A 27,267-nucleotide genomic window follows, 5' to 3' on the forward strand; every position below is an offset into this window, starting at 1 on the left:
TTCTTATGAAATTTCATTTTATTTATCCTACAATCTGCAAATAGTTTCTCCTTTTACATTAATTTATCCGAAACAAATAAGAATTGCAATTAATTTTCATCTTTTTTCCTTATTATTACTCTTGATGTTGATGTATAAGAGGAGAAAAACAAGGAGTTTTTCTTCTGGTTTGACCCCTTTTTTCACATCCTTTCACTCTCTTTTTTCATCTAATTCGATATAACAATTTTATTTGAAGTAGAGAAATCAGACTAAAAAGTTTATTTATAATTTTTTTCTGCATTTTCTGTTTTTCAACAGAAGTTTCGGTTATATAACTACGTATACAGAATTTCCTGGTAAATAATTTGTTTTTCTAATGGACAAAATAGAGAAGTTTATTTTGTGGTGGTGAAACCTGAGAAAAATTTCAGGAAAATTATTCGAAATAAAACTTTTTTGGACAACTAAATATTTCAGTTGAGAGAGTAAAAGTTGATGAAAAATTCTTGAAACTCTTTTTGGTTATTTAACCACACACGAGGCAGTCTCATGTTACAATTTGGTTTAATAAAAAATATTGCACACCACCGGCCATGTAGAACTTTCTTTTTCTGCTACATCTCAATAAATTGGTTTATATAACTCCTCATTATATTCCTAGTTAAAATTTCACTATAGTTTTACATGAAATTACTTCGTTATCAAATAATTACAATTTGACCATGTCTTTCGCCTTTAGTTTGGATTTTTTTTCTGTAGTTTTTTTCCATTATTCAATTGATCCAAAATAAATATGGTATCTTCGTTACATTTTTTATAGGTGTTTTTTTTCTTCATTTAAAATATATATATATAGATTTTTTTAAATACAATATTGAACAATCTTTTCGCTATTTATGTCAATAAATTTTATTCCATAAATCTTGTGAGGATCACTTTAAGGTTATCTATGTAATAGAATATTCTAAAGAATATTTCACGATGTCTTTTCTCCATGTTTCAAACTGTATTGAGAGTTATTACATTTATGTATTGAGTTTTTTTTTCGTGTTTTTACACATCAGATAGAAATACTATTCAATGTACTTTCAGGTTATGTTTGTCATAAAAGTAGTATTTGAAGCTATAATTTGGTGATATGTCAAAAAATGCTACTTGGGTATACGCCTTAATCGTTTCGTACACGCCCCTGGCAAGTTCTCTTACATTTGAAGCCACTTTCTCATACTTCGATATAAATTTATATGGGAGTTTTTTTGTACTCCCGAAAATGAGACTAAATAACAAAAAAGTGAGAAGCTTTTCTGTATTACAAGATACCTTTCCGTATGGAGGGATAAATATACTAAATTTTTGTTTAAATAAATTTATTCCTCGGAGCACTGTGAGCAGAGTCCGAGATCAATTTAGGAATTGGCTTCAAATAGCTCCAAAAAATTAACTTGCCACATGCTTGGTTTCGTAGGTTTCGTAATACTTTCTTGGTAATTTTATTTTTATCATGTTTTTGGAATTGCATTAAAAAATGTTCTATCATTGCTATTTTGTCAAAAATGGCAAGTAAACTAAAAGTAATGGCGCACGCACAATTACTTTTGTTTTGTAAACTTGTTTTTGAAGTTACGTATGTGGGTGTTAGCAAAATTGCAAATGAGAGTAATCGAGACAATTAGACCTAGATTTCACTAACCTTAGCCTAATATGTCAAATATTATTTTCATAAAACTAAAGCAAATGTGCATTGCCAATTATGAATAATACCATGATATTAATTGATATATTTGTTCGCAAACGAAATGTTTGACATTTCAGTAAAAGTGAATAGAATCTAACACTAGTTATCTTGCTCACTCTCATATGAGGGTTCGAAAACAAGATTACAAGTCAAGATTGTTGTGTGCTGTTCATTGTGGTCAACATACAATGCCTTTTGCTTTATAAACATCTAATCGAAATTGCCTACACTCTCACTGAAATGTCAAACACATTTTTATAAAATAAAAATTATTGTGTGACACTCCTTATGCCCAACGCACAATAACTTTTGTTTAGTAAACATGTTTTTGACATTTCAATCAGAATGAGTGAACTGTAGATCTAGTCATCTTGCTCATACTTATACACAGTTTCGAAAATTCATTTACAAAATAGAAATTAATTATTATACACTGAATGTCCAACGCCTAATAATTTTAGTTTTGTAAACGTGTTTTCAAAACTACTTAGAATAGTGAAAGAGATAACTAGATCTACATTTAATTCTCTCTCACTGAAATGTCGAAAACAGGTTGACAATTCCTAGGAGCGTGAGCGAGATAACTAGATGTAAATTTCATGCACTCTTATTGAAATATGAAAAACATGTTTACAAAACAAAAGTTATTGTGTGTTGGTCCTTATAAAGAGCTGAACACAACAACTTTTATATTGTAAACATATTTTTGGAAATTCTGTGAGAGTGAAAGAAATCTAAGTCTAGTCCATCTCGATCACTCCCCCAGGAATTGTAAACCTGTTTTCGACATTTCAGTGAGAGAGATTGAAATGTAAATCTCTATTTTCAGAAACGCGTATTTTCAGAAACACGTTTATAAAACTAAAATTATTGGTATTGGACACCCAGCGAACAATAATTCTTATTTTGTAAACGTGCTTTCGAAACCGCCTATGAGAGTGAGCGAGTCCTATTCATATCGCTCACTCTCCCAGGAATTTTGAAATCATATTTACAATAAATAAAAAGAAAACTGTTCATTGGGCGTAATGCACAACGTACAATAACTTTTTTTCAGTAAACATGTTTTTGACATTTCAATGAGAGTGAGTGAGATCTAGATCTAGTCATCTCGTTCACTCTCATTGGAAATTTTGAAAACAAGTTTATAAACAAACGTTATTGTGCGCTGGTCATAATGAACAACGTACAATAACTTTTGTTTTGCAAACATGTTTTTGGAACTGACTACGAGAATGAGCGAGATGACTAGATTTTGATCTCACTCACTCTCACTGAAATGTCAATAGCATGTTTACTAAAGAAAAGTTATTGTGCTCTGGGCATAGTGCTCGAAAACTGAAATCTAGTTAGCTCACACTCTCTCTCTCTCTCATAAGAAATTTTCATAACATGTTTACAAACAAAAGTTATTGTGCACTGGTCATAATGTCAAGCGTACAACAACTTTTGTTTTGTGAACATGTTTTTGATATTCCAATGTGAGTAAATGACACATAATCTCTAGTCATCTCGCTCACTCTCATAGAGAATTATCAAAACATTTACAAACGAGAGTTATTGTGCATTGGGCATAACTGGGACGTCAAAAACCAGTTTCGTTGGTTTTGTAAACAAGTTTTTGACATTTTAGTGACAGAGGGAGTGAAATTTCTCTCTAGTTATCTCACTCGCTCTTATTTGTAGTTTAAATACTACAAATAAGACTAACAAAAGTTATTGAGTGCTGCTTATTATATTGCCGAGCGCACAATAACTTTTGTTTGTAAACATCTTTTCAAATTTACCTTTGAGATAGAGCGAGATGACTAGATCTGAGTTTCATTTACTCTTACTGAAATGTTAAAAATATGTTTTCAAAACAAAGGTTATTGTGCGCTGGGAATAACTGGATTTTAATCACTAAGTTGTTAAAATCGTATTTACAAAACAAAAGTTATTCATTGTAGCTCACAATATTTTACAAACGCATAAATCTTTGCATTTCATACAGAAATGAGAAAATGCTAATGTATTTTTAATAACAAAAAAAAATAAAAAATAAAAAGGAACAGTAGCGGAACAAACATCGCCCTCAAAGCACCTTGAATAGCATCAGTATTTTCAACATTTATGTTTTAATTTATTAAACATTTCTGTAGTTGAGAAAAATGAGGATTTTGTCATGAAAATTTACTGGTCTAATATTGCATTTTTAATCTTAGACCGTTTTTTTTTAATTGTCAGTGTCGAATATTAGAAAAGAATTTTTACACAAGTAATACTAATTTAGATAAAATAAATTATTGCAGTGTTTTTTTTCTAATGTTTTGTCATGTAAGTATTTGGTCATTTCGTGTAAATATCAATACTTCCAGTTATAAAATATTACTAAGAGTTTCGTCTATAAGACTAAACTTTTTCTTTATACTTTGGAAGAATCAGTGGAGAGCTCGAAAATTATTCTTTTCTCTAACTTTGAAGAAAATCTTTCTTTCTCTGAACTGTAGAAGTATTTATGAATTATTCGTTATATGAAAATATTTTCATCTGTTTTCTTTTTTTTGCTCTACCTAAAAAATGACACAAATGTTTTGTAACATATTTTACATGAATCTATTCTTTAGAGAAAATCACATGCACTGTATAATGTGACAAAGAAAGAGATTTGCGCAATGAAAATGATTTTTAGTGAAATAATTGCTTAAATGAAAGCCACTCTGCAACATACTGTCACAACGAGCAGTCGTGCTTGAGTTGCAGGGAATGTCACTGAAACATAGAGAGTCTTACATTTTTTTTTTGACTTTTGCAAAGTTATCCTTTACAATTTGAAATTGTATTTTCAATCCCTTACAATTACATCTACTTATGGTATAATTTATGTTTAATACGTGTGTTCATTTAACCTCTACGAATAATTCTAAGATTTCATCTCAATGTAATCCATTATTTTCAATAAAACCTTCCTATCAATCTACACTCCTTTAAACTACGAGAAATTTTTGAACAGAAAAATGAAAAATTTTATTCGCGGAAGTCGATTTTTATTTGCATGTTGGTATTCGATTGATTTTTCTTTTTGTTTATCATTTTTTTTTATAAGAAATATTCAAACTTACATTTCTCTTTCAATAATTTTTTTTGGTTATAGAAAATTTCTCTTCGAAAGAGCCACAATCTCACGACATATTCACATATAAATATCTTTCTATTCAATATTTCTGTATGGTTTTACTTTCATCACAATTAACGTTTTTTTATCTCAATTTTTGTTTCAAAAATTTGAAATTAACGCCGAACATATCTTGAGAACAATCAAATGATACACAGCATTTAATTTTTCTTTATTGTGTTTCAAATTGATTCTTTTCTCTTAATTTATTTATTTCTTGTTTTTATTCTTTTGTTGAGTGCGAATTTTCACTAATAGTGCATTTATGTCAATACGACGACGACACAAGGAAATAATATGAAGATTCGACGCAGTTTCAGTTTCTTTTTTGTTTTCATGTTTGGTGGAAAAGGAATAGACAACAAATCAAAGTGAAAACTTCGGTACTCCCTGTGTTCTTTTTTGTTTTGCTAAAGAACTGGATGGAAGTGCACATTTGCCATTTTGGCGCATAAATTTTGGAGATTTCTCTTATCTCCAGAACTTATTTTAGACAACACTCGTGAGCTCTTGGAGCGATGTCTGATGTTGGTATTTCTGCTGCTGACCAGCAATCGAGAGTCGAACGACTACCTCTCGAGGGTGTCTGCGTCAAGCGACACCATTGGCCGGATTGTTGTTGATGGCATTCATGCCACAAGCCTTCAGCTCCGTGAAGATTTCGGTGAAGAAACCAGGCTCGGCATTTATCCTCAGCATATTCCCACTGAGACGATTAACAATCAGGAGGCACCTGAAGAAAAGGATTCAATGATGTAGTAACTATTCTCAATCTATTCCAAAGCATTGCCTAAAGAGCTCTGTTATTTTTCTTTAACTGATTAACCTAGATAAATTAATTGCCCAAATGTACTACAAAATTGCAATGATTGCTTAAGCTAAGGGCATTCTGCAGCATGTTGCTGCATTGAACTGCACTGTGAGAGTTGCAGTGAAACACAGAGACCAAAGATGTGTCACTAAGGCTGAATAAAGCGGAATCTCCAATAATGACGAAAACCCCTTAATAAAAAAAAATGAAATAAAATAAGGCTGAAGGGAGAGCCTGCATGTTTCAGACGCGGAGGATTACTCTTTGATTATTTACATAAATGTGTGAAAAGCATTAATCGAGTTATTTTAATAAAAACTATATTAGAGAGTACACTAAGCGCTATACAAAATTTCGAGATAATTTTCTGAGTGTTGGAAATAATGCCTGCTTAAAGTCAAACCATAAAAAAATATCTCAAACATGCCGGCTCTCCTTTATTTAGAGCAATTTCATTCAGATAAGGAAAATGAAGAAGTTATGAACAGTCTAACGTCTCAGGTAGTACTACAGGAATTTCTATCAACTTTACGTTATCTAGTAATCAAAATCTAATATCTCACTGTATTCTTAAAATACTGTATACAGTGTATTAAATTTTTTTCGTAAAAAAGGAGATGACAAAGCGTCCCAGCATTACTACGGAGTGCTCGAACTTGTGACTTAGATGCTATCTCTCAAAAGTACATTCTCTTCATTTACCGTTTACTGTTATCAACGGATTTAAACCTATTCGTAAATCACTCGAAGGATCGAAGATTTTTTGTCTGAAAATTGATTTTCAGACAAAAAGTATTTATCGGTTCATAAACGATTCATTATGTGTTCACAACATATTTGATCAAATTTATAAATCTCTCGAAACATTGACTAAAATAACTTAGGGCTAATATAATTGAATTTCGAATAAAAAATAGTTTTCGGTTACGAATCGGTTCACTACCGGTTCAGAATCGATTGAAATCGGGAAATTATTATCGGCACTCAATGGGTCAAGTGGTATAGCTCTCGCTCTATGATGCAAGTGTCCCTGGTTCGAATCCTCTTTAGCTTACCAGGAATTTTTCTGGCGTTGAAGATGTTCGGATTGTATCTAGTGAGCTTCACTACATTTGATTCCACAAATAATAATGCATGCTTAGAAATCCCCTTGCGGGAAGGTCTTGCTCCTTCATGGAATATTGTGCCAGCATTATTATTATTATTAATTTTTGACGAAAATTACTTTTAGTGTGTAGACACCATAAGAGCCAAATGCATTTGTCAATTATGTACAATTCGTACGATATTGTTGTCCGGTGTTTCATTTATTGGTTTATCTTTTTCCATAGATTTAGGACAGGCCTTATTAATCTAATTTTAAACTTAAATAGACCACTTACATCATCCCATTATATTGATATTTATATACTCATTTTGTTTTTTGTTTTTTTTTTTTTTAAATATAAATGGCAAATCCAATAATACCCTTTATATTAAATTGAATTAAATTTAACGTGCCCCATTTCTCTCAAAAAATGTTCGAAAAATTGTCGGTAAGGCAATCGTCACCAAATATTTTTTGGCTATTTCCAGCTTCCTTCAAAGAAATAAGAGCTTAGACTAAAGTGAAAAGTGTAAGGATAAAACATAAGCTCTTTTCAAATATTACAAGAAAATGATATAATTTAGATAATAGACGATTAAGAAACAGTCAAAGAGCATTTTTGAATACTATTGAACAATAATGTAGCTGAGAGTTACACTGAGTTACTAGAAATTAAAGAGAAATTCCGTTTTGAAGTTTAAAACAATATGTCTATTGTTTCTAACCTCATAAAAAAGCCATACCGCTGAAAATCTTTTTCAATCTCCAAAATACGATGTAAATCCAGAAGGATTAAATTCGGATCTTGGGACAATTCAATCTGAATTTATTAGGACCATTAGGACTGTGATGGTGTAAATGGCCTCAATGGTATTGTAAACTTCCATACCATCTTATCCCGAACGGATCCCTACTTCAAGTTCGAATAAGGTTTGGATCATTTGGATTATACAGTGCCCGCTCTCTAATCCGGATCGCCGTAATCCGGACGAGTTATCGACGGTTACCTTTAAAAGCATTTTGAGGTTATGTATGCATGTGTGTTCAGCAATGAGAATGAATTATCCTGTGAAGTTTTTGTTCAATAAATGAAGTATAATAGCATAGAATTCTCTAATTTTGTTCTTTTAAACTTCTTTAAAACTTTTATTCTAATTCTCGGAAAAAAACCTTGTATTATATTTTCAAGACGTTGAACAAATTCAAAAAATCCATCCGGATTACGAAGCGGACATCTGTCAAATTGTCTCCCAATCATCCGGATTACGAAGCGGACACTGTATTTCTTTTGGAATTATTTTCCAAAAGAAATATAATATAAAAGAAATATAAAATAAAAGAAATATAAATATAAAAGAATTAGTTTTGGATTATATTTCTTTTATACACATACTAACAACATGATATGCAGAGTTTAAAAAATAGAAGCATATTTTTTCTTAATAAAGCCGCACATACTGGTATTTTTGGCCTGAAATGTCAATTACACCGTAACGTGCTACTTGGGTAAGCATATTTTAGCAAAGATATAACGTAATTTTTGTTGGAAATAAACCCCTTTGTATAACCTGATGACATTTTCCAATTCATTATTTAAAATTTATAAAAGACATGAATGTTTACATAATTTTGAAGACAAAATCTAATAGGGGAAAGTACTCTCCCTTCCAACGTTCATGCCTTCAAATGTGAATTTATTTTAGATTTCCTAAGAGACTTACACATAATCATCATATAATTAATTGATAATAAGCTAACCAATATTTAATAAAAATGTGTAAGTCTCTTAAGAAATATAAAAGAAAATTCACATTATTCGAAGGCATGAACGTTCGAAGGGAGAGTACTTTCCCCTACATATAATTACGTTTTCTTTACGTAAGTTTTCTAACTTTGGCTTTTAGGGTAATGCTAAATGCTGGGTGCTAACAAATAATTCTGAGCATTTCTTATATTTCATATTATTTCAGGAATTATTCGATAAATGAACACTCACCTATCCCAGAATTTATCCTTAGAATCCTCGACCAGGAATGGCTTCAGTGGGTAACTAATTTCATTTCCCATGTAGGAGTACGACAAATAGAGGCAAGTGAGTACAGCAGCCTGTAATTCGGATTCCTTAGTCTCCTCTCCATCCACCAGCTCTCGGACGAGCATGTATACAAAAACAACATTTGCAGGATTTATAAATGCGACATCCTAGAACAGAGAGAAAAATAATGCAAATGAGATTTTTTTTGACACCAAAAAGAATTACGGAATTATTTTAAGGGGGAACAGAAATGGCAAAATTGATGTGTTTTGGTGTGAGAGGATATCAGAGAGAGATTTTTCATCAGTAAAGAGAAAAATCCACAATAATACATCCCACGCAATTTCCTCACATATTATTCTCATAATTTTAACTCTTGGCCATGCGCAAAATCAGGCAAATTTCTCCAATTGTTGGAGGATGAAAAGTGAGCAGAAAAAAAGGGGAGCTTCAGAGTGTTTTTCCACTAAAAATCAAACTCTCTGTCCGCCCTGAGGATCACAACAACCATCATGTACGGAGGAGTTTTGGTATGATGCTGATGAAACACTTTCCTGAGGCCTTCGTCGAAGTCTCAACTCTTGAGGAAAAGCGGGAAAAGCGGGAAAAGCGGGAAAAGCTCAAGTGGCAAAGTTTGTGCCTCTTCGTGACTTTTATGTGGCACTTCCAGCATGGAAATACCACCAATTTTCAAGTCATAAATTTATATGGATGGCCATAATATCCAAGCAGAGGATGAAACAGACTAAAAAAAACTTTTCCGATATGGCGCGAAATCCTCAGAAGAAAAATATGTGAATTGTGGATTATTGATCTTCATATTTGCGTCACAAGTTTAAGAGCCTTCAAGAAAAAAAACCACACGCCAAAGTTGCTAATTTCATGCCCCAACAGAAACAGTTCAATGTGAAAGAGTATTTGCCGTCACCGAGTGACGAGACGTGTAAAGTCTTTGTGGCTCATCAGCCTACAACTCATACCCCTGGAACAACTGGAACTCTCTCTCTCTCTGTTTACTCTATCACAAGAATTATCAGACATTTTCCCACCAAACCTCATTCCAACAGAGATTGAGATTTACACAGGGAATATATGTTGAGGAAACTGTCTCCCTTGTGTCTTCCATAAGATTGTCAGGCGTCTTGAAGAGCCAAAACCAAGGCACAGTGACAAATTACAAAGAGGAAAATTTATTGTTTTGATACTAAAGATGAAAATCTGATCTGAAACCTTATGCCTCGTGGCCAATTAATGAAAAACACGAGAAAACAAAGATTAGGAATTTCTGCTACTTGTTAACTAATCCTTACTCTGAGTCCCTAATACGTTAAGTTTTTTTTTCAAATTAATAAAGCGATTTATACAACGTCCCTGCTACCTGTAGTTCTTCCATTTATTTAAATACCGAACCGACCCTTAACATTGATGGAAACAATATAAATGTTTATATTTCGGATCAAATTTACTTACTTTTCGATTCAAAACCAGTTCGTTACCGATTCGGAATAGTCGAAGATTTCATTCAACTTTCCAGCCTTTCCAGCTAATCAGAACTTACCGCCCCATTAGGATAAAATAAAATAAAAACTCTTTCGAGTGTTTTTTCTTTTAAAAATTTTTAGGACGAGACGCTTTTCACTGACCGAAAATGAACAATAATAATAAAACCGATAAACAACATTAAAGACACATCTAACTTTAAATCTTGGAAGAGAAGACTGGGGTAGTTTTTGCACTTTCTAGTACCATAAGGTTTTTGCTTAAGAAAGATTAAAGATTTTCAATACATTTGCAAAACAGCTAGAGATTTGCAAAAATATCGTAGGTTTCCACGATCTTCTACTTTTCGATTATGAATAAACTTTAGAGAAAACTAACTGGTGTTCTAATCGTCCTTTAAGGTTCAGTGTTAGATGCTACAAAAAAGCTTAAAAGTACTGTTTCTAAAGGTCCCTGGCAAAATCCCGAAAATTGAAATCCCGAAAGACAAAATCCAGAACGCCAAAATCACGAAAGCCAAAATCCCGAATGGGCCAAAATCCCGAAAGCCAAAATCCCGAAAGTCGATATTCCGAAAGCCAAAATCCAGAACGCCAAAATCCTAAAAGCCAAAATCCCGTAAGTCTAAATTCCGAAATCCAAAATCCAGAACGCCAAAATCCCGAAAGCCAAAATCCCGAATGGGCCAAAATCCCGAAAGCCAAAATCGCGAAAGTCGATATTCCGAAAGCCAAAATCCAGAATGCCAAAATCCTGAAAGCCAAAATCCCGAAAGTCAAAATTCCGAAAGCCAAAATCCCGAAAGTCGAAATCCCGAAAGCCAAAATCCCGAATTCTTAAAAGTATCACAGCTACTTCCATGATTGCACAGCCGTGCTGCTGGAGGCAAAGGGAAATTTTCTGGGTCTTGCAAAATTATTCTAAACATTTTCCTCCATATAATTTCATTCCTTTCAAGATTTTGAACTTTCGGGATTTTGGCTGCCATCGGTTTCTAAACCACTTTCGGAAACGCATCGAGAATCAATTTCTGTAGCTTTAAAATATTTTTAGGAATAATTGAAAAACAGAAAGTTGCAGAAATATTACAGCATCGGATGATGGAATTTTCCTTAATTTTGTCCGCATGATACTGCCGATTATTTTACCTTGTGAATGCTTCAATTTTTCTCTTATTTCTCAAAACTGAAATTCCATTTTGTGAACTATAGTTAATACTACTATTTTCTATTAAGTTCCATTAACAAAATGGAATTTTAGCTTTGGGAAATAAGAGAAAAATTGAAGCATTCAAAGGCTGCCGCATTCAAAGGCATACCACTTTCCCCTATAATTTTATAATCACTTCCTCCACTTTCCCACTTATATGGAAGAGAGCACTGGTGACCCCGATTCCAAGGATATCTAATCCCACAAATCCTTCGGACTTCAGGCCTATCAGTATTTTGCCTGCTCTGTCCAAACCACTTGAGATAATTCTCCTGGATCAGATGGCATTGCATCTGGATGACAATAATCTCTTGTGTGAATATCAATCCGGGTTTCAAAGAAATCACATCACTATATCTGCCCTCTTGAGATTCCGTAATGACTTGGCTCGTGCGTTGGATGGGTCTTTGTTTGATGTCCTGATCCTTTTGGACTTCTCAAAGGCTTTTGACAGCATTTCGCATGACTTATTGTTCCACAAGTTGAAGGACATGTTTGGCTTCTCCGAAGTGTCAGTGAAGTTAATTGCTTCATACTTGGCATCTCGCTTCCAAATTTTCACAACTGGTGAAAGATCTTTCAATGTAATGACATTTCTCAGGGCGTCCCCTAAGGTTCCATTTTGCGATCCATCTTGTTCTTATACGGGCTTGAGGCCAAGGCATAGCCATCTGGCTTAAGTCCTCTAATTCCTTATCAGGCACGATATTTCAGGAAATTGTTGTTTAGGATTTAATATTAATGGAAATTGTTCTACTAGATTTTGAAAAATCAATAAAATTGCTTATTATTTAAATTTTTGAGACCTTCGGGAACTGGGCTAAGCCTCCAGTCTAAAGCCGGCATACTCTTTATTAATGATCTTCTGCAGGTTCTTCGCTACTACGGATATCATTTATACGTAGATGACCTTAAGGTGTACTGATTGACTTTATCTCACGGATATTGTGTATTCGTATGCCACGGTATCTCCAGGACCTTGGGGTGACTAGATCATCTACTAAGGCTTCGTGTCTCCGAGTGCCTAATTCGGGTAGCCACATTCTCCGCGATTCCCTATTTGTTGAAGGGAGCGTTTTCTGGAATGGCTTGCCTCGCGAGTGAAACAGGAAGGTTATCCTTAGATTTGTGGCTGCAAGGCATTCCTCGTGCTCCATATGAGCTGTCATTTTGAAGTTACATTTTTTCTTGTTTTGTATTTACTTTGTACAGAGGACAGATTGGCCCATGAATTATTAATAAATTAAATTGAATTGAAATATTCAAGTTCTGAAATCCATAATTTATTTCAGCGAAAAGGCTCTGGGAATATAGGGAAACTCATATAAATTAAATCATTCAGAGCTGTGTTTTCTAAAGTATTAGACTTTAGGCACTTTAGGTAATTATACAAATCCTATAACCCTTTGTAAATGAGAATATTCTTTAAATCGACATCCCTCTTTCGAAATTAAAGGCCTCCACGGTCTCCACTGAGTTTTACATTGGTTTAAATTTGCCTATACCTTTTGTCGTATAAAGCCCTACATTCAAAATATTTCGGAAAATCTCTCCTAGCCTGAATCAATTATTTTGCGTTATACAAAGAGAGCCAATTTAAGACTGAATTAGTAAATAGTCCGATGATAGATCCGATAATAGAAAGTAAATAGTCCGATGAATACCTGAGGTGGATATCTGAGTTTAAAATTTGAAAAAAACATGGTTCTGGAGGGAGTGGAAGGGTTAAAAGAACAAGGACAAATACCGTTCAAGCTAATGTCCAATGTAAAGATCACCGAAGACCGGAAGTTTATATATATGACCTCTAGCTTGAAAACAAATATAAAGTCAAATAAAAATAATTTCCGAGAAAAATGAATTAATATAACCGGTACATAACCGATTCATTACGGATAACGACTAATTCAGTCGGGTTGAAAATTTGAAGATCCTTCTAAAAATAGGTTTATAAAAATTCTCAGCTAAATAATGAAATTTTATTGGTTCCATTGGAACCAGATGGAAAATTTCATGAAATTTCACGTTTTTCCGCCTATTGTAGATGGAGACTACGGTGAAATTTCATGAAATCTGTCATCCATAGTTCCAATTTTAAGTCGCTACTTTTCCCTTGAGGTCCTGTATTTAAATTTTGCATAACGGTGTTTAGGGATTGTTGTTATGTCATATATATAAAAATCTATAACTATGTATCCTGTGAATGATTGGCATATACAACCTGTGAAGGAGTTTTCCACCGTTTTCACTCTGGAGGTTGGTCATCAACGCTAAGACGGCGGTGGCCGCATAAATGCAAAGCATATAATTACTTGAAAAGGACTCGAGTGTAAAGCACAATAAAAAATATATATATATATATATATATATATATATATATATATATATATATATATATAATAAAATCAGAAATGAACTTAAGAAACTATTTTAAAAAAAATGTTTGAACTCCAAGAGACTCCAATAGGGTAAAGTTACATTGTGAATGCAATCTTGTCAAAAAATTGCCACAAAACTTATCAAGACTTCGTTCGAAAGATTTTCCAATAAAACATCACTTGATATAAATTTTTATCTCTAAACGAAATTAATAAAACTCTTTCTTTTTAACTTTAACATTTTTGTTTTGAAGAACTGGTATTCTAGATAAGAAATGATGTTGACTCTTGAGAGTTTCTAGTTTCGAGATGTAGTTTGGAAAGTTCATATAGATATGAATCTGTCTTCTGTATCACTTGAGGATTTTTTTCTCTCATTGATTTTCCTCCAAGTTGGATATATAGGAAGATGAAGTGAGGAAAGAAATGCCGAACTTTCCATATACAGAGTATTGTGAAAAGTTTGTCTTCTCTCGTCGATTTTTTTGCCATTTTTTTCTGTTAGAGGCTTAGGAAGAAAGGAGCCTGAAAATTCAATTATGGGAGATGCGAGAGAAAAAAAGAACTTTTCCCATGAGATCCTCTTCAACACCAGATTCGGGATTCAATGGATGGGGTGGATGAGGGGGAAATTGGTAAGAAAATGTTAGACAATTCTTACCTGCCATCCCTGCAACAATAAACTTCTGTCGACAGCTCTCAGCCACATAACAGCGTCACCAGCTTGAAAGTCCCTTAGTTTTCTGCAGCGATCATGCAGAAACATTCCCAGGCACTTTAGGAGTTCTGACGTGGAGGCCTGAAAAGTTATGAAAATTGCTGGTAAAATGGCATAAAATTTTGCTTACGATGCACAGAATTTCTGCACATGGAGCAAAAAAAAAGGCTGGGGTATGGGCCTCTGGAGACACTTCGCACCTTAATTTATGTGATTTTTCCACACTCATTTTCAGGCCAACAAACTAGAACACCGCGCTATAAATACGGTTCTTTTTACACGATGATGGTGTGCCTATGGAGGGAAATATTTGATGGAGCAGTGTCACTAAATCCCCATCAACTTTCTCCCTCTGCAAAAGCCAAAGAGTCCACCCCAAAAAAACCCGGAGAAGCATTTATTTATTCCAAGGTTGAGCACTTGATAGTTTTTCAACACGTGATGTACGAGCTTTCACAATCGGTCGCATTTTCTGGGGCGTGTGCTGAAGAAGGGCGCAGAACCCCCCTGGACTGCACAAATAGGGGAAAAATTTAATTTTTCCTGAGGTCAAATTTCCTCCAACGAGTCTTCACACGTCTTCAATTAGTGGAACACGTGAAAAAAAGATAATTCGACACTTTTGCCGTCATTCCACCCACACTGCAGGCGGAAGTGATTTATCCGGAAGAACTTTAGAAGCATTAAGACACTTCCGTGCAGTTAAAGCTCCATCGACAATTGCTATTAATGCATCACATTTATGCAGTCCAGAGATTGCAGAAATAAGGAAGTTTTTAGGGTTAGTGATGTGTGGTTTAATGCTGAGACATAAAGATGTTAAACTGTCTGAATTTAAGAAGATTGATGTACACATTGCAAAATTTATAGTTCTATACTCACAAGAAGAGAGTTTATTGAGAAAGAGGTTATACATCGAAATATCTTGAAAATCCACAAGTTAACTCTTGAAGGACCAGTGAATCACAAGTGAACCGAAAAACTATTTTCTGAGTTTTTGAGTCACTCGTGACCCACTAGTTCTTAAAGGGTCAAAGCCCTGAGACTCAGACTAATCATCGAGAATATTTAGCCTAATTTGACGATAAATGATTATCCTAGACCATGAACTAAGAATTTGGAATCAAGGATTAGAAATTCTTGCATAAATTTAATTTAGGGTAAGTGTGCCAAATTCCGGCCAGCTTGCAATTTCGGCCACCTTTTTTGTTCCTCGAATTTCCATGAATTTTTAGTTTTTACATACTCTAGAGATTATACAATGCAAAAGAATAACAAAAAATGTAGGTTCGGCAAACGAAATGACGTGAAAAAGGCATAGGAAGAATTCCTAAAGGGCAAGGAACTATGAGAATGAAAGTGGCCGAAATAGGGCACCAAAGCTATGTCTACATTCTTATTCATTTTAAAATATATTAAGAATGATTTTAGAGTAAATAAAGACGATAAACTGTCTACAAGGTTCTAAGCAACACTCCTTAAGTAGAAGGAATAAAAAAATCAATTTAAATTTAAAATATTACATATAATAATAATAATAATAAGTTTAGTGGTTCATGCCCAGGATACAGAAAGTAACATGTAGGACTATACAATACTATACTATACTATAGACTACTATAGTATAGTATAGTATAGTAGTATAGTATAGTATAGTATACTATAGACTACTATATATAGACTATACTATACTATATCAAACTTGAGAGTTTGGCGCTTGTATCCAACTATGCCGAAATTTAGCACACTTACCCTACCTTATTTTTACCGTTGAATTTTATGGACTACATTTTCTTCAGGATGATCTTTAGTTCATTTAAAGTTTAATGGTATTAATACAATGAAAAATTAACATGTTTCAAGTGCTGCTAGTCGACGTATTTTTGTATTGGTTCTTGTCACGACTGTTTGGTTAGTTTTGGAAATCGGCGAGGACTGGAAAAACAGTCGAGTCAAGAACCAACACAAAGAAAAGTCGATAATGCAAAAGTACATGAGAACAATAAAGTGCTAAAAAATACGTCTATTTTAATTGGAATAGCACTATAAGACTAATACAGACCTGGAGATTAGCCATAGAAATTGGGACTATAAAAACTATAAAATCTTAAGGGAGATGTTATAAAAATTTTCCCTACGTTATATCTTCAGCATTTCTAAAACTATAATAAAAGATTAATATGCATACCACGTCCATTCATACACTGAGAGAAATCCGAAAAAGTTAAAATAACATTCCGGCAATGGTAATTTTATCCTGCAGTATTGATCCTAATTCGGTGTAAATATTATCCTTTTTAGGAGTATTGTGGGTTAAAGTCACCCTTTTTCATGTTAATTTTACCCTTAAAAAGGTGTAAATTTAACATTAAAAAATGTTTATATATTTTTACACCTAAAAAGTGTTAAAGTTATGAGGAAAAAATGTTAATCGCACCTTCTTTTTTCTCAGTGTACGATTCGCTCAAAAATGGTCAATTTCTAAAAACGGAAACTACTTTTATGAATTTTGAGAGTCCAACAGATTGTTTACGCTTTTATCTTTGATCTTATTCTTAATTTTTATATCACTTACAATAAAATGAGATGTATTAAGTTAAATTTCAGGTTTGATTTAGCTGTAAGGGCTCTCAAATTAGCAAAAAATAGAGCAATCATTAATTTTATTGAGTGTTTTTTATTAATTTTCTTTGTTTTTTAGTTAAATGCTTTAATTCCCTTAATAAATTTTTAAATCATAATGAAGTAAGGTATGGACGTTAAATTTTGTATATTTAATACTGGTACGTAGTAAACCTTTTTTAAATACGATATTTAACATCATTTAATTCTTGAATTTACAAAATCTACTTATTAATCTTGTTAATCTACTTGTTAAAAAATCTATAAAATCTTTTTGATCTCTTAAAATACTTTAAATTAAATTTACAAATAATTTTATTTTAAATCAGGAAAGAGCATTTAGAAATAATTATTTTTGAAAAATATAATTTTTCCAAAAACCGAAATATATTTGTTCAGTAAAAGAATAAGGTTGCGATTGTAAGATAAAATCGAATTTTTATAGGTGGATAATGAAAACGGAAAATATAAATTTTAAAATCATAAATACTATCTTGAGGCTACTGCTTTAGGCTTGTTCATGCTTATGGCTCTCTCGCAGAAACATTTAAATTTTGTTACGAAATGCTTTTGAATAAACACAAAATTAAAAATATTTGGTATTCTGCCTCGGATTTTAATCCTATCCTTGAACAAAAAATTGACATTTTAGCTGAGATTCTTTACAATCTCAGCTTTTGTGGTCCTAGGTGTTGGAGACGCTAAGCGGTTTTGCATCTGGGAACCGTTTAGGTCATTGTGCTCCAAAATCGTAAAACAAAACGTTGTTTTTAACCAATCTACTTTGGCGCGTGATTTATACGACTGTGCCGAGTTTTGTTCGAACTTACAAAATCGTTTACCAAAATTTTTGTATGCTCACGAATTCAGGGGTCCTTCTGGGACAATTTCCAAATACACTGGCATTCATATTGACGGTGCGGCCACAAAAGGCCCAGTAAAAATCGATAATTTGCCATCACGGAAGTTCAGGCCTTCAAATACGGGGATCTTCGACGTCCGGTGGCCATTCGAACATCTAAATTACCGTAAGATTTTCCTTTCAGGTAGAAATTGGAAAATTTTTCTCATCGGAAAAGATGATATTCTGCAACTGGTCTTAAACGTGCAAGCCAAGTTCTTCTTCGTTCTATCGAGTATAACTTTTTTTTGAAGATCGATAAAATCTTGTCGATCTTGGGATTTTTAAGGCTTCATATGGAGGTCTTTTTCCAATTTTTGTTTAATGATTGCTTGCGATATTATGCGTCTCATGAACCATTTGTTTGCAAATAGGACTCAAATTTCGTTCAATTTCCTTTTCGACATTAAGGACGATGACTAACGATGAAGCAATTTTTTTTAAAGCTTCACTAAATAATCTTAAAATGCAAAAAGCATCCTTGTACCAAAATATGTTTCGAAAAATGAAAACTCTGGATCTTGTTACATTTTTTTCCCAGCTACCCTGTGTATATACCTAATTTTACGAATTTTGAAATCATTTATTTAGAAACAAGGGTTGAAGATTTCTGAGAGGAAGCCATAAGTCAACAGGCTACAAGTGTAACGTTTCAGACCAAAATACCCACCAAATAGATTCAAGCTGATCCTTGAAAATATATTTAAGAGCAACTGGGGCACCACCAAACACGGGGTACCATCAAACACTGCGATTTTTTAATCGGATATTGGATATCACAGGATAAGACCGATATGAATTTATAAAAATTACTGTTTGGTGGTGCCCCAGTTTCCCCTATCGTAAAATTTAGCGGCAAGAGTAGATAAAGAAAATTTACGCAAGGAACGTATAATTTTTTATTCTAAGTCCTTAGCGTATTTGGTATTTAATTCAAGTGAAAATTTTAAATAAAGACATGCTCAGAAAACAAGTGTTATTTTCTAGAATTACAATCCAAGATGGTTTTATTACAAATAAAATTCTCTTTTTTGATTTTTCTAAAAGTCCTAATTTACTTTCAATTAAAAACTACTCAAACTTTATGCCAAACACTCCATAATTGCAATTGAGAGTTTTTATGGCAGTTTCTTTTTCCGTATAATTTTATTATACCAATTTCATTTGAGGCATTTTTAAGCGACTTAAACTTTTGGTACGAAATTATTGATTAAGTCCAGCTTAATGGATGCCACACGCGTTGGGAAATTGTAGCATTGCACGTGTTTTAGAAATAACAAATAATTCTATTCGCAATTTACCACGTTATTTCTTGAGGAATTACGTAAGTCAAGATTCTAATTATGGGCTTGACAACTTTAATTCCATACGATAGAGTACCTTTCTCTGATATCCTTTGTGCAAATACTGTAAATTACGTCGTGTGACGTTATATAAATATTTCCAGGATAAATGTTCAAGGCTGCAAATTTATACCATCCCTATATTCACACTTTCGATTAAACCTGTGCAGATTATCTTTTCTGCACTGTGAATTTGTGTCAACCTCATAATAGTTGTTGAACTCTTTCCACCTGTGACCTCTGGAAATCTGTCCTAGATTTTAATGTACGGTAAATTAGTAATATGCAATCATCTTTTGAGTGAAAGTATAATAAATTGCACGGGTTGTAGTTTAGGGTAAGTGTGCCAAATTCCGGCCAGCTTGCAATTTCGGCCACCTTTTTTGTTCCTCGAATTTCCATGAACTTTTAGATTTTATGTACTCTAGAGATTATACAATGCAAAAGAATAACGAAAAATGTAGCTTCGACAAACGAGATGACGTGAAAAAGATATTGGAAGAATTCCTGAAGGGCAAGGAACTATGAGAATGAAGGTGGCCGAAATAGGGCACCAAAGCTATGTCTATATTTTCATTCATTTTAAAATGTATTAAGAATGATTTTAGAGTAAATAAAGACGGTAAACTCTTTACAAGGTTCCAAGCAATACTCTTACAAATGAAAAAATAAAAAAAAATCAATTTGTATTTAAAATATTACATTTCAAACTTGAGACTTTGATGCTTGCATGCAACTATGCCGAAATTTAGCACATTTACCCTATGTAAGGCGATTTTTCAATTAAAACAAAACATAGAGTAAGTGTGCCAAATTCCGGCCAGCTTGTAATTTCGGCCACATTTTTTGTTCCTCGAATTTCATTGAATTTTTAGTTTTTGCATACTCTAGAAATAATACAATGGAAAAATAACAAAAAATGTCGCTTCGACAAACAAGATGACCTAAAAAAGACATTAGAAGAATTCCAGAAGGGCAAGGAACTGTGAAAATGAAGGTGGCCGAAATAGGCAACAAATGTAATGTCTACATTTTTATGCATTTTAGTATGTATTAAGAGTGAATTTAGAGAAAATAAAGACTTATAAACTGAATAAAAGGTTCCAAGGAACACTCCTTATAAAAACAGTAACAAATTAATTCTATTTGTATTAAAAATATTACATTTCAAACATAAGACTTTGACGATTGCATGCAACTATGCCGAAATTTGGTACACTTACCCTATAGTTCTAAGGACACAAAGGAGTTATGAAAAACACATTTGGCTGTTAAAAGTAATAAAAACATTTGCAGGAAAAGGAATATACCTTGGCAATTAAATTTCCTTTTCTTTAATTACTCTCCTGTCTCTAATGACCCTGAATTAAAAATTGTATCACACTTCGGCGTATTGTTATTTTTAAATAAAAAAAATTCAATGAGAAGGGAAAACATGGGACACACCTCTGACATTTGTAATATTACGTAGTGATAGACACTTAAAATTAGATTGAAAGGAATTGAAATAGTATCAATCACTTTCTGGTTAGATAAGGGGAATTGTGCATAAAAATAGAGACATGCGGAAATGGAAGTCTTGTGGGTGGATAAAGGGAAATCGTTTCTAACATATTTTATGAAATGGGGGAGACTCCTATTTTGCATTTGAAGCGATAACCAAATATCGCAGCAGGACATCGCCAGGTTAACATGGAAATTGAATTTTCCCATGAATGGAATTTTTTGCACCGGAAGCAAGGGGTGTTTCTATTTTGGTTGCTTCAGCGGAAGACCCACTTTATCTCTCCTAGTGTCTATGTTTATTTTGATCTAGAATCCCCTTGAACCACTATAGTGGTTGGCTCTTGGTCCAAATATCCACCTTCGAACTCATTTGTGACAGTCAATTTTATTACTGTCAATTTACCGTCCTCCCTGCATTTTGGCCGAATGAACAAATGAAACATGAAGTTGAATTTAATTACGTTATCATGAAATATTCAGACACAAGATGCATCCCTTAAGATAAACCCTTGGCGTAAATCAAATGGTATTCGGGCTCAATTCCATTGGGACGCGAAGCTGTGAGGGTTGGATCTCAATCCCTCAGCAATTCACACCGCGTCAGTGCGAACAGGATGCATTTTGTTTGATTGAACAGCGAGGGTGAACTCCCAGAAACCCCACAGAGAAGTTATTTTTTTTTTTGTAAAGGAATTCCATCAATTTTTCTTCCACGCCTTTCGCATTTTCACCAAGTGCTCAAGAATGTTGCACCTTCTGACACCCTCAGCTGGATAGCTGGCAGAGTCACCCTCGAAGGAAGTGATGATTTGCGACTGCTTCTCACATGCTCCCACACGTAGGGGTTCAATTTCACCAACCCCACAAGTCACATTCGGAGAAAAATGGCATCGTAAACTGTGTCCTGTTAAAATTTTCATGAGATTCTTGAGTGCAGACGCTGTGGAAGCCACAATGAAAGCGTGAGGGATTTTCTCTTGCAAGAGGGTTGATCAGTTCTCCACAATCAATGAAAGAAGGATATTGCAATTACTTAAAGCTTCTTTGAGTTTTGTTTGAAAAACATAGGTACTGCTGTTTCTCCGTACTATGGCGGGATTGTTAAAGGCAGGGGCATGACATTTCCTATGTTTCCCATATGTTTCTAGCGAGCCGAACAAACTTTTGAGTTTATTAGCTGTTTTTTGTCATTGTAGAATGAATTAGCAAAAAATACTTATACAAGATAAAAGCCAATTTAATAACTGAGAGGCAACCGAAAACCCTAAATTGGCAAACTATGTAGTTTTAGAGATATCTCGTGCAATGTGTACGAAAACAGGGAGAAAATTACACTAAAACCGGTCGCATTTTTCAGAGCTAATGTCACCCCCCTGGTTAAAGGGATATACACAAAGAATACCCTAGCATAATACTAACAAAACTATCCCTTTAGGTGTAGTTTGAAGTGAATAGTATTGGATATATGACGAGGATACCAAAGAGGAAATGTTCTATCTCTTGTATCAAGCGTTGCTACAAGTCCCAAACGAAACTTAGTAAAGGAAGTACGGAAGCAGGATTCGCATTTGCAGGTGACTTGAGGATTTCATTAACTCTCTAAGGGTCTCGACAGACCTGAGGATTAGCCGAGAGATGGCTTAGCGAAATTATGTTCGAAATAATGATTAATCTACATTTCCATAATTTTTCAGTAAGTCGTTTCTCGGCCTAAGTCGTAAATGTGTCTAGGCCATAAGGATGGTTGTGTCACCGGTAGCCTTAAGGGCAGAATCATATTTACAGTAAAATGCTCACCGTATTTCGTTAATGTACACATTTTTATTCCAATTCTTACACAAATTCTGGATTACCGTATTACCTTATCTCATACTCGGTGGCACTAGGTGAAAATAATATAAGAAAATTGAAGAAATAAAACGAAAATTCGATAAACGGTGAGCAAAAAAATTGTACGATTAATTTCTCTTACAGTTTTTTTAGCTCGCCGTTTATCGGATTTTCGTTTTAGTTCTTCAATTTTCTTACATTATTTTCACCTAGTGCCACCCCGAGTATAAGTTAAGGTAATACGGTAATGGAATATTTGCATAAGAATTGCAAAGAAAATGTGTAAATAAACGAAATACGGCGAGGCTACAACGAGCATTTTATTGTCAATGTGATTCTGCCCTAAATCAAAATTTTTCTACGGCCGTCTAAAGTTACGTTTTACTCTAAACCCCTAAGTTTGGACTCCTAATTTTTAGCCCTTTCTCTCTTAAAAGGTTAAGAAATCACTAAATTATCCAATGCGTAAATAATTCAATACGGACAAATGAATAAACACACAAAAAATTGAATGATGCGTAGTGCAACGATTGAGGTTTTGCTGGTTTTGCGCATTTCCGAAACCAAGTATTTGGTTGCTTAATTCGTATAGACCAATCCAACTTGCAATCCAACTTTTTTCATATTGCGGATCCTTATAAAAAGAGGAATTCTATACCCCTAATTGCATTTAAGGTGAGATCCGTATTCAGGATCTTTGCCTCCGTAATATCAAGAATAAACTTCGACAGAAAGAATACAGGTGATACAATATTCACTGACGCTCGTCCAAAATCTGAAATAGGTTACCGTAATATTTATAAAGTAGCCCTACGCGTATAGTGAACCGCACAAGGAGTTGTGATATAAAGTAAGTTATCGACACGGAGTTAAGGTGGAACTAAGAACTGAAGAGCGCATAATGACACCAACAGAAAGTCTGGATATAACCAGGCTATATCCGTTGGAGCGGATCCGAATGTAATTATCAAGGAACTTTATTTAACGTTTTAACAAAACTGATCTTTCTCACGGGAAACAAGATTGACCCAGTTTAAAATGAACTGTCTGCGTGGATTAAGAGGTCAGTTTTTATGAACGCTGCTGCAATAATAGCCCCCAACCACTTGACTTAAGTCTATTGAACTAACACTATAGATGTTAATGGAGTCTCATTGAAAAAGGTGAAGTAGTTCAAGTATGTTATTTACGGGGTGTTATTCAAAAGTGATGATAGAATGGACGCTATAGACTCAGAATTCTCGTCTCAGATCGATCAGACTTCTGTAATAATGAGGGAGCTTGGTAGAAGCGTAGTGAGGAAGGCCAAGCTTAGTTGTTCGGCTAAATTATCGGTTTTTAAAGCTGCGTTTATTCCTATTATCACCTATGGTCATGTGATTTGGGTAATGACCAAGAAAATAAGATCGCGAGTACAAGTTGTCGAGATTAGGTACCTCCGGGCGGTTAAGGGAATCACTCGTCGAGATCGAGTGAGAACGTACCTTTTCATACGAAGTTTAAAGTCACGGAGTTGCTTCTTTGAGTTGAGAGATCACAATGATCATGTACAGTGCATGAATGAAGAAACATTTACCAGAAAAGCTATGCAAGCCATTATTGAGGGACCTCTACCTCGGGACAAACCTAGGACAAGACGACTGAATCAAATTAAGAACCTTGCCTTGGAGCGACTTAAGATCAAACTAAAGATCTTCCTAAAGTGGCGTAGGGCGGAGGATCGATAGGAATGGGCTACCTGTGCTGGGTGTCATGGACTCGCAACCAAAACAGGAATAAGCGATTGAAAATGATGTTGCTGATGATACCGAACTAAACGAAACTTTGAAATAAGTATTCTTAAATGTCACGGTTACAAGTGGTACCGAGTCATAAGTCGGAAACAAGTATTATCATTTTGAAATGTTCAAAGGCTTCGCTTCACTGTCTGAGTGTGTCTTGAACGTCAAACCAACTTGTTAAACTATGTTTAGTATTAGGGATCTTAACACGATAATACGTATCGTCCGGTTGGATCCGCAACTGTGCTAACTGCATTTGCTGTGTGTCTGCATTCGCTGCAAATGCTACGCAGCGATGTGTCGCTTACAACGAATACAAACACAAAACAAATTCAGTTGGCACAGTTGCTAATCCAACTGACGATATAGTTACTTGAAATAATTAATAGCATAGTCTATAGACTTATATAGGCATACTTCCACTTTAAAAACTGATTTGATGACATCAAAATTAATTTCAGTTTAGAATGTATCTTAACTAAAATGCTTCATTCTAGTTTCCGATTTTGGCTTATTGGGTATCCACTTTGATTTCACCTTCAAAGTTTTTGTCAGGTCATATTCAGGCCTGGGCCTGACTATACCCAATTTCATTCATATCAAGCTTAGCGGAAACTGGGGCACCACCAAACACGGGGTACCACCAAACACTGTGACTTTTTAATCGGATATTCGACTTCAGAGGATAAGACTTATAGGAATTTATAGGCTCTATAGGGATGCTTGTCCACTGAAGGAATGGTCGAGATATTCCAAGTAGTTTAGAAATAAAAATTAGTGTTTGGTAGTACCCCGTATTTGGTGGTGCCCCAGTTTCCCCTAATGCATCAAATTTTTCTAGATCCCGATCGTCTTTGAACTAATTACTTATTAAGTAGGTATTAGGTTTTGTATGTTTTGATCAAGACTCTAAGCAGTGACTTGCAATATGCCATGTTTACAATTGAGAAAGTGTTTATGTCCAAGCGTTACTATCCTTATGCATCATAGCCATCATATTTCATTAGGAACCTTAAACCTTATTAAAATAGCATGAAATGCTTTTCACTTATTTAGAATGACCCAAGCTCCAACCAATATACCCACTAACTTCCTTCTCTTATTTCAAAATTGCGCAACTCTTGTCTCGCTGCAGCCCCAGGAATAGTCTATTATTTTCAGCACGCAAAAATAGACAATAGCCCCGTGCGATATTTAGTATGCCTCTGCAACAGGATATTGTGTAACTAGTTTACCCCCAATTACAATGCGACCTCAGTTGTGGGTGTTTTTGTTGGCCTGAAACCTAGTTGGTGCGGGGGTTGCTTTATAGAGGAAGATACATGGATGTAAATTCCAGGACTCACCTGAATGACAGTCTTTCTCGGTCCATGGCTATGTTGGGGTTGTGTAACGGCGGCTGTCTGGAGTGACAGGGGAAGCGATAGTGGCAGCTTGGGGGCTAGTTTGTCGGGCTGCTGAGTGGGATTTGTGTTGTTGGCACGCACCAAATCGAGGGCCAGGAGTGCCTTTGGGGCACCCGGAGTGAAAAACACCTGCTGCTGCGGCTGCTGCTGGATATTCTTGTTCTTATCCGCAACAAGGGGATGAATCACATCGGTAAGGGGTGTTCGGAATGTGGCTGTTGGGAGATTGGCGGCTTTATTTTTGTTATTGTCCAACTTCTTCTTCCCATGCGATGCTGCCGCCAGTCGCTTCCACGATAGCGCATTGATAAACAGTGAGTGCTTCTTGAGATTCTTCTCCAGGGCATTCTTCTCTGACAGAATGCGCGCACTGTCAGTACCCAGGAGACTGGTATTATTGGCCACTCCACTGGAAGTGCTGTTGGTGTGATTGTGGGTCTGACCCACGAGAACAACGGTGGCATTGTTAGGCACTGGCTGAGATGGCTTGTTGTTCTCCCTGTTGCGAACATTATTCAGCTGTTCGTAGCTGAAATTGTTCAGGGCAAAGTCCGCCGATCCGGCAGAGCTCAAGCCACTTCCGTGATGGTGTGTTGAGTACACGGGACGCCTTTCGCGTGGCGAAAAACTCAATACTGTGCCCATAGTTCGAAGCGTCGTGATCCTGCTTGGGGTCTGTCCTAAAAAATCCGTTGCGATGCCTCGTTTTAGGGCACCTGGGGAAATTTTCCTTCAAATGGCGGACTCGTCAGCAAAAAATCATTTGCGTTGGCGATTTCCGTGGGATCAAACACAAACACAGGCGCAGACCAAGGGTTTAATCCCAAAATACTCTTTCGCACCCTAGCCACTAGGGATGTCCTTTACCTTTTTTGAGAAATTGGTCCTCGATATTCTGGACTTTTGCAGAGAAAATCACTCGATTGATTTCTCTGCCACTGTCCTGGAGGCTCGATTGTGGGTCGCAAAGGAACAAGAGTGTGGGCGTAAGCAGTAGCTATGAATGGCTGAAAAAAATCCCTATAGAATTTGCGTCTCACCCACAAATTCCATCACTTTAGCACTTGCACTAAAATTTCACACTATTCACAGTTTGAGAACTTTTTTTCCTAGCCCTGTTTGTCCCAGAAACGCTTGGGCTTGTACAAGGCAAATGGGGAGAGCCCTAGTTTGGTTTCTCCCAGTGTATCCAATTATAGTACAAAATACGCCACAAAGAGGACACAGCTCCGATTGCTTCTATCCACTCCGTGTTTTGCTCTCCGTATA

General features: G+C 34.9%; 1 protein-coding gene across 1 annotated transcript; it reads right to left on the minus strand.

Annotated features, from left to right (window-relative positions):
• On the minus strand, window positions 1-27,267 carry LOC129807223 (cyclin-dependent kinase 5 activator 1). Its single transcript, XM_055856338.1, has 4 exons — window positions 25,939-27,267; window positions 14,553-14,690; window positions 8,766-8,971; window positions 1-5,604 (listed from the first exon to the last, which is right to left on the minus strand). The coding sequence occupies exons 1-4, from the start codon at window positions 26,641-26,643 to the stop codon at window positions 5,463-5,465; spliced, it is 1,191 nt and encodes a 396-aa protein (XP_055712313.1). The 5' UTR covers window positions 26,644-27,267; the 3' UTR covers window positions 1-5,462.

The sequence above is a fragment of the Phlebotomus papatasi genome, chromosome 3 (genome assembly GCF_024763615.1).
Source record: "Phlebotomus papatasi isolate M1 chromosome 3, Ppap_2.1, whole genome shotgun sequence".
Classification (NCBI taxonomy): domain Eukaryota; kingdom Metazoa; phylum Arthropoda; class Insecta; order Diptera; family Psychodidae; genus Phlebotomus; species Phlebotomus papatasi.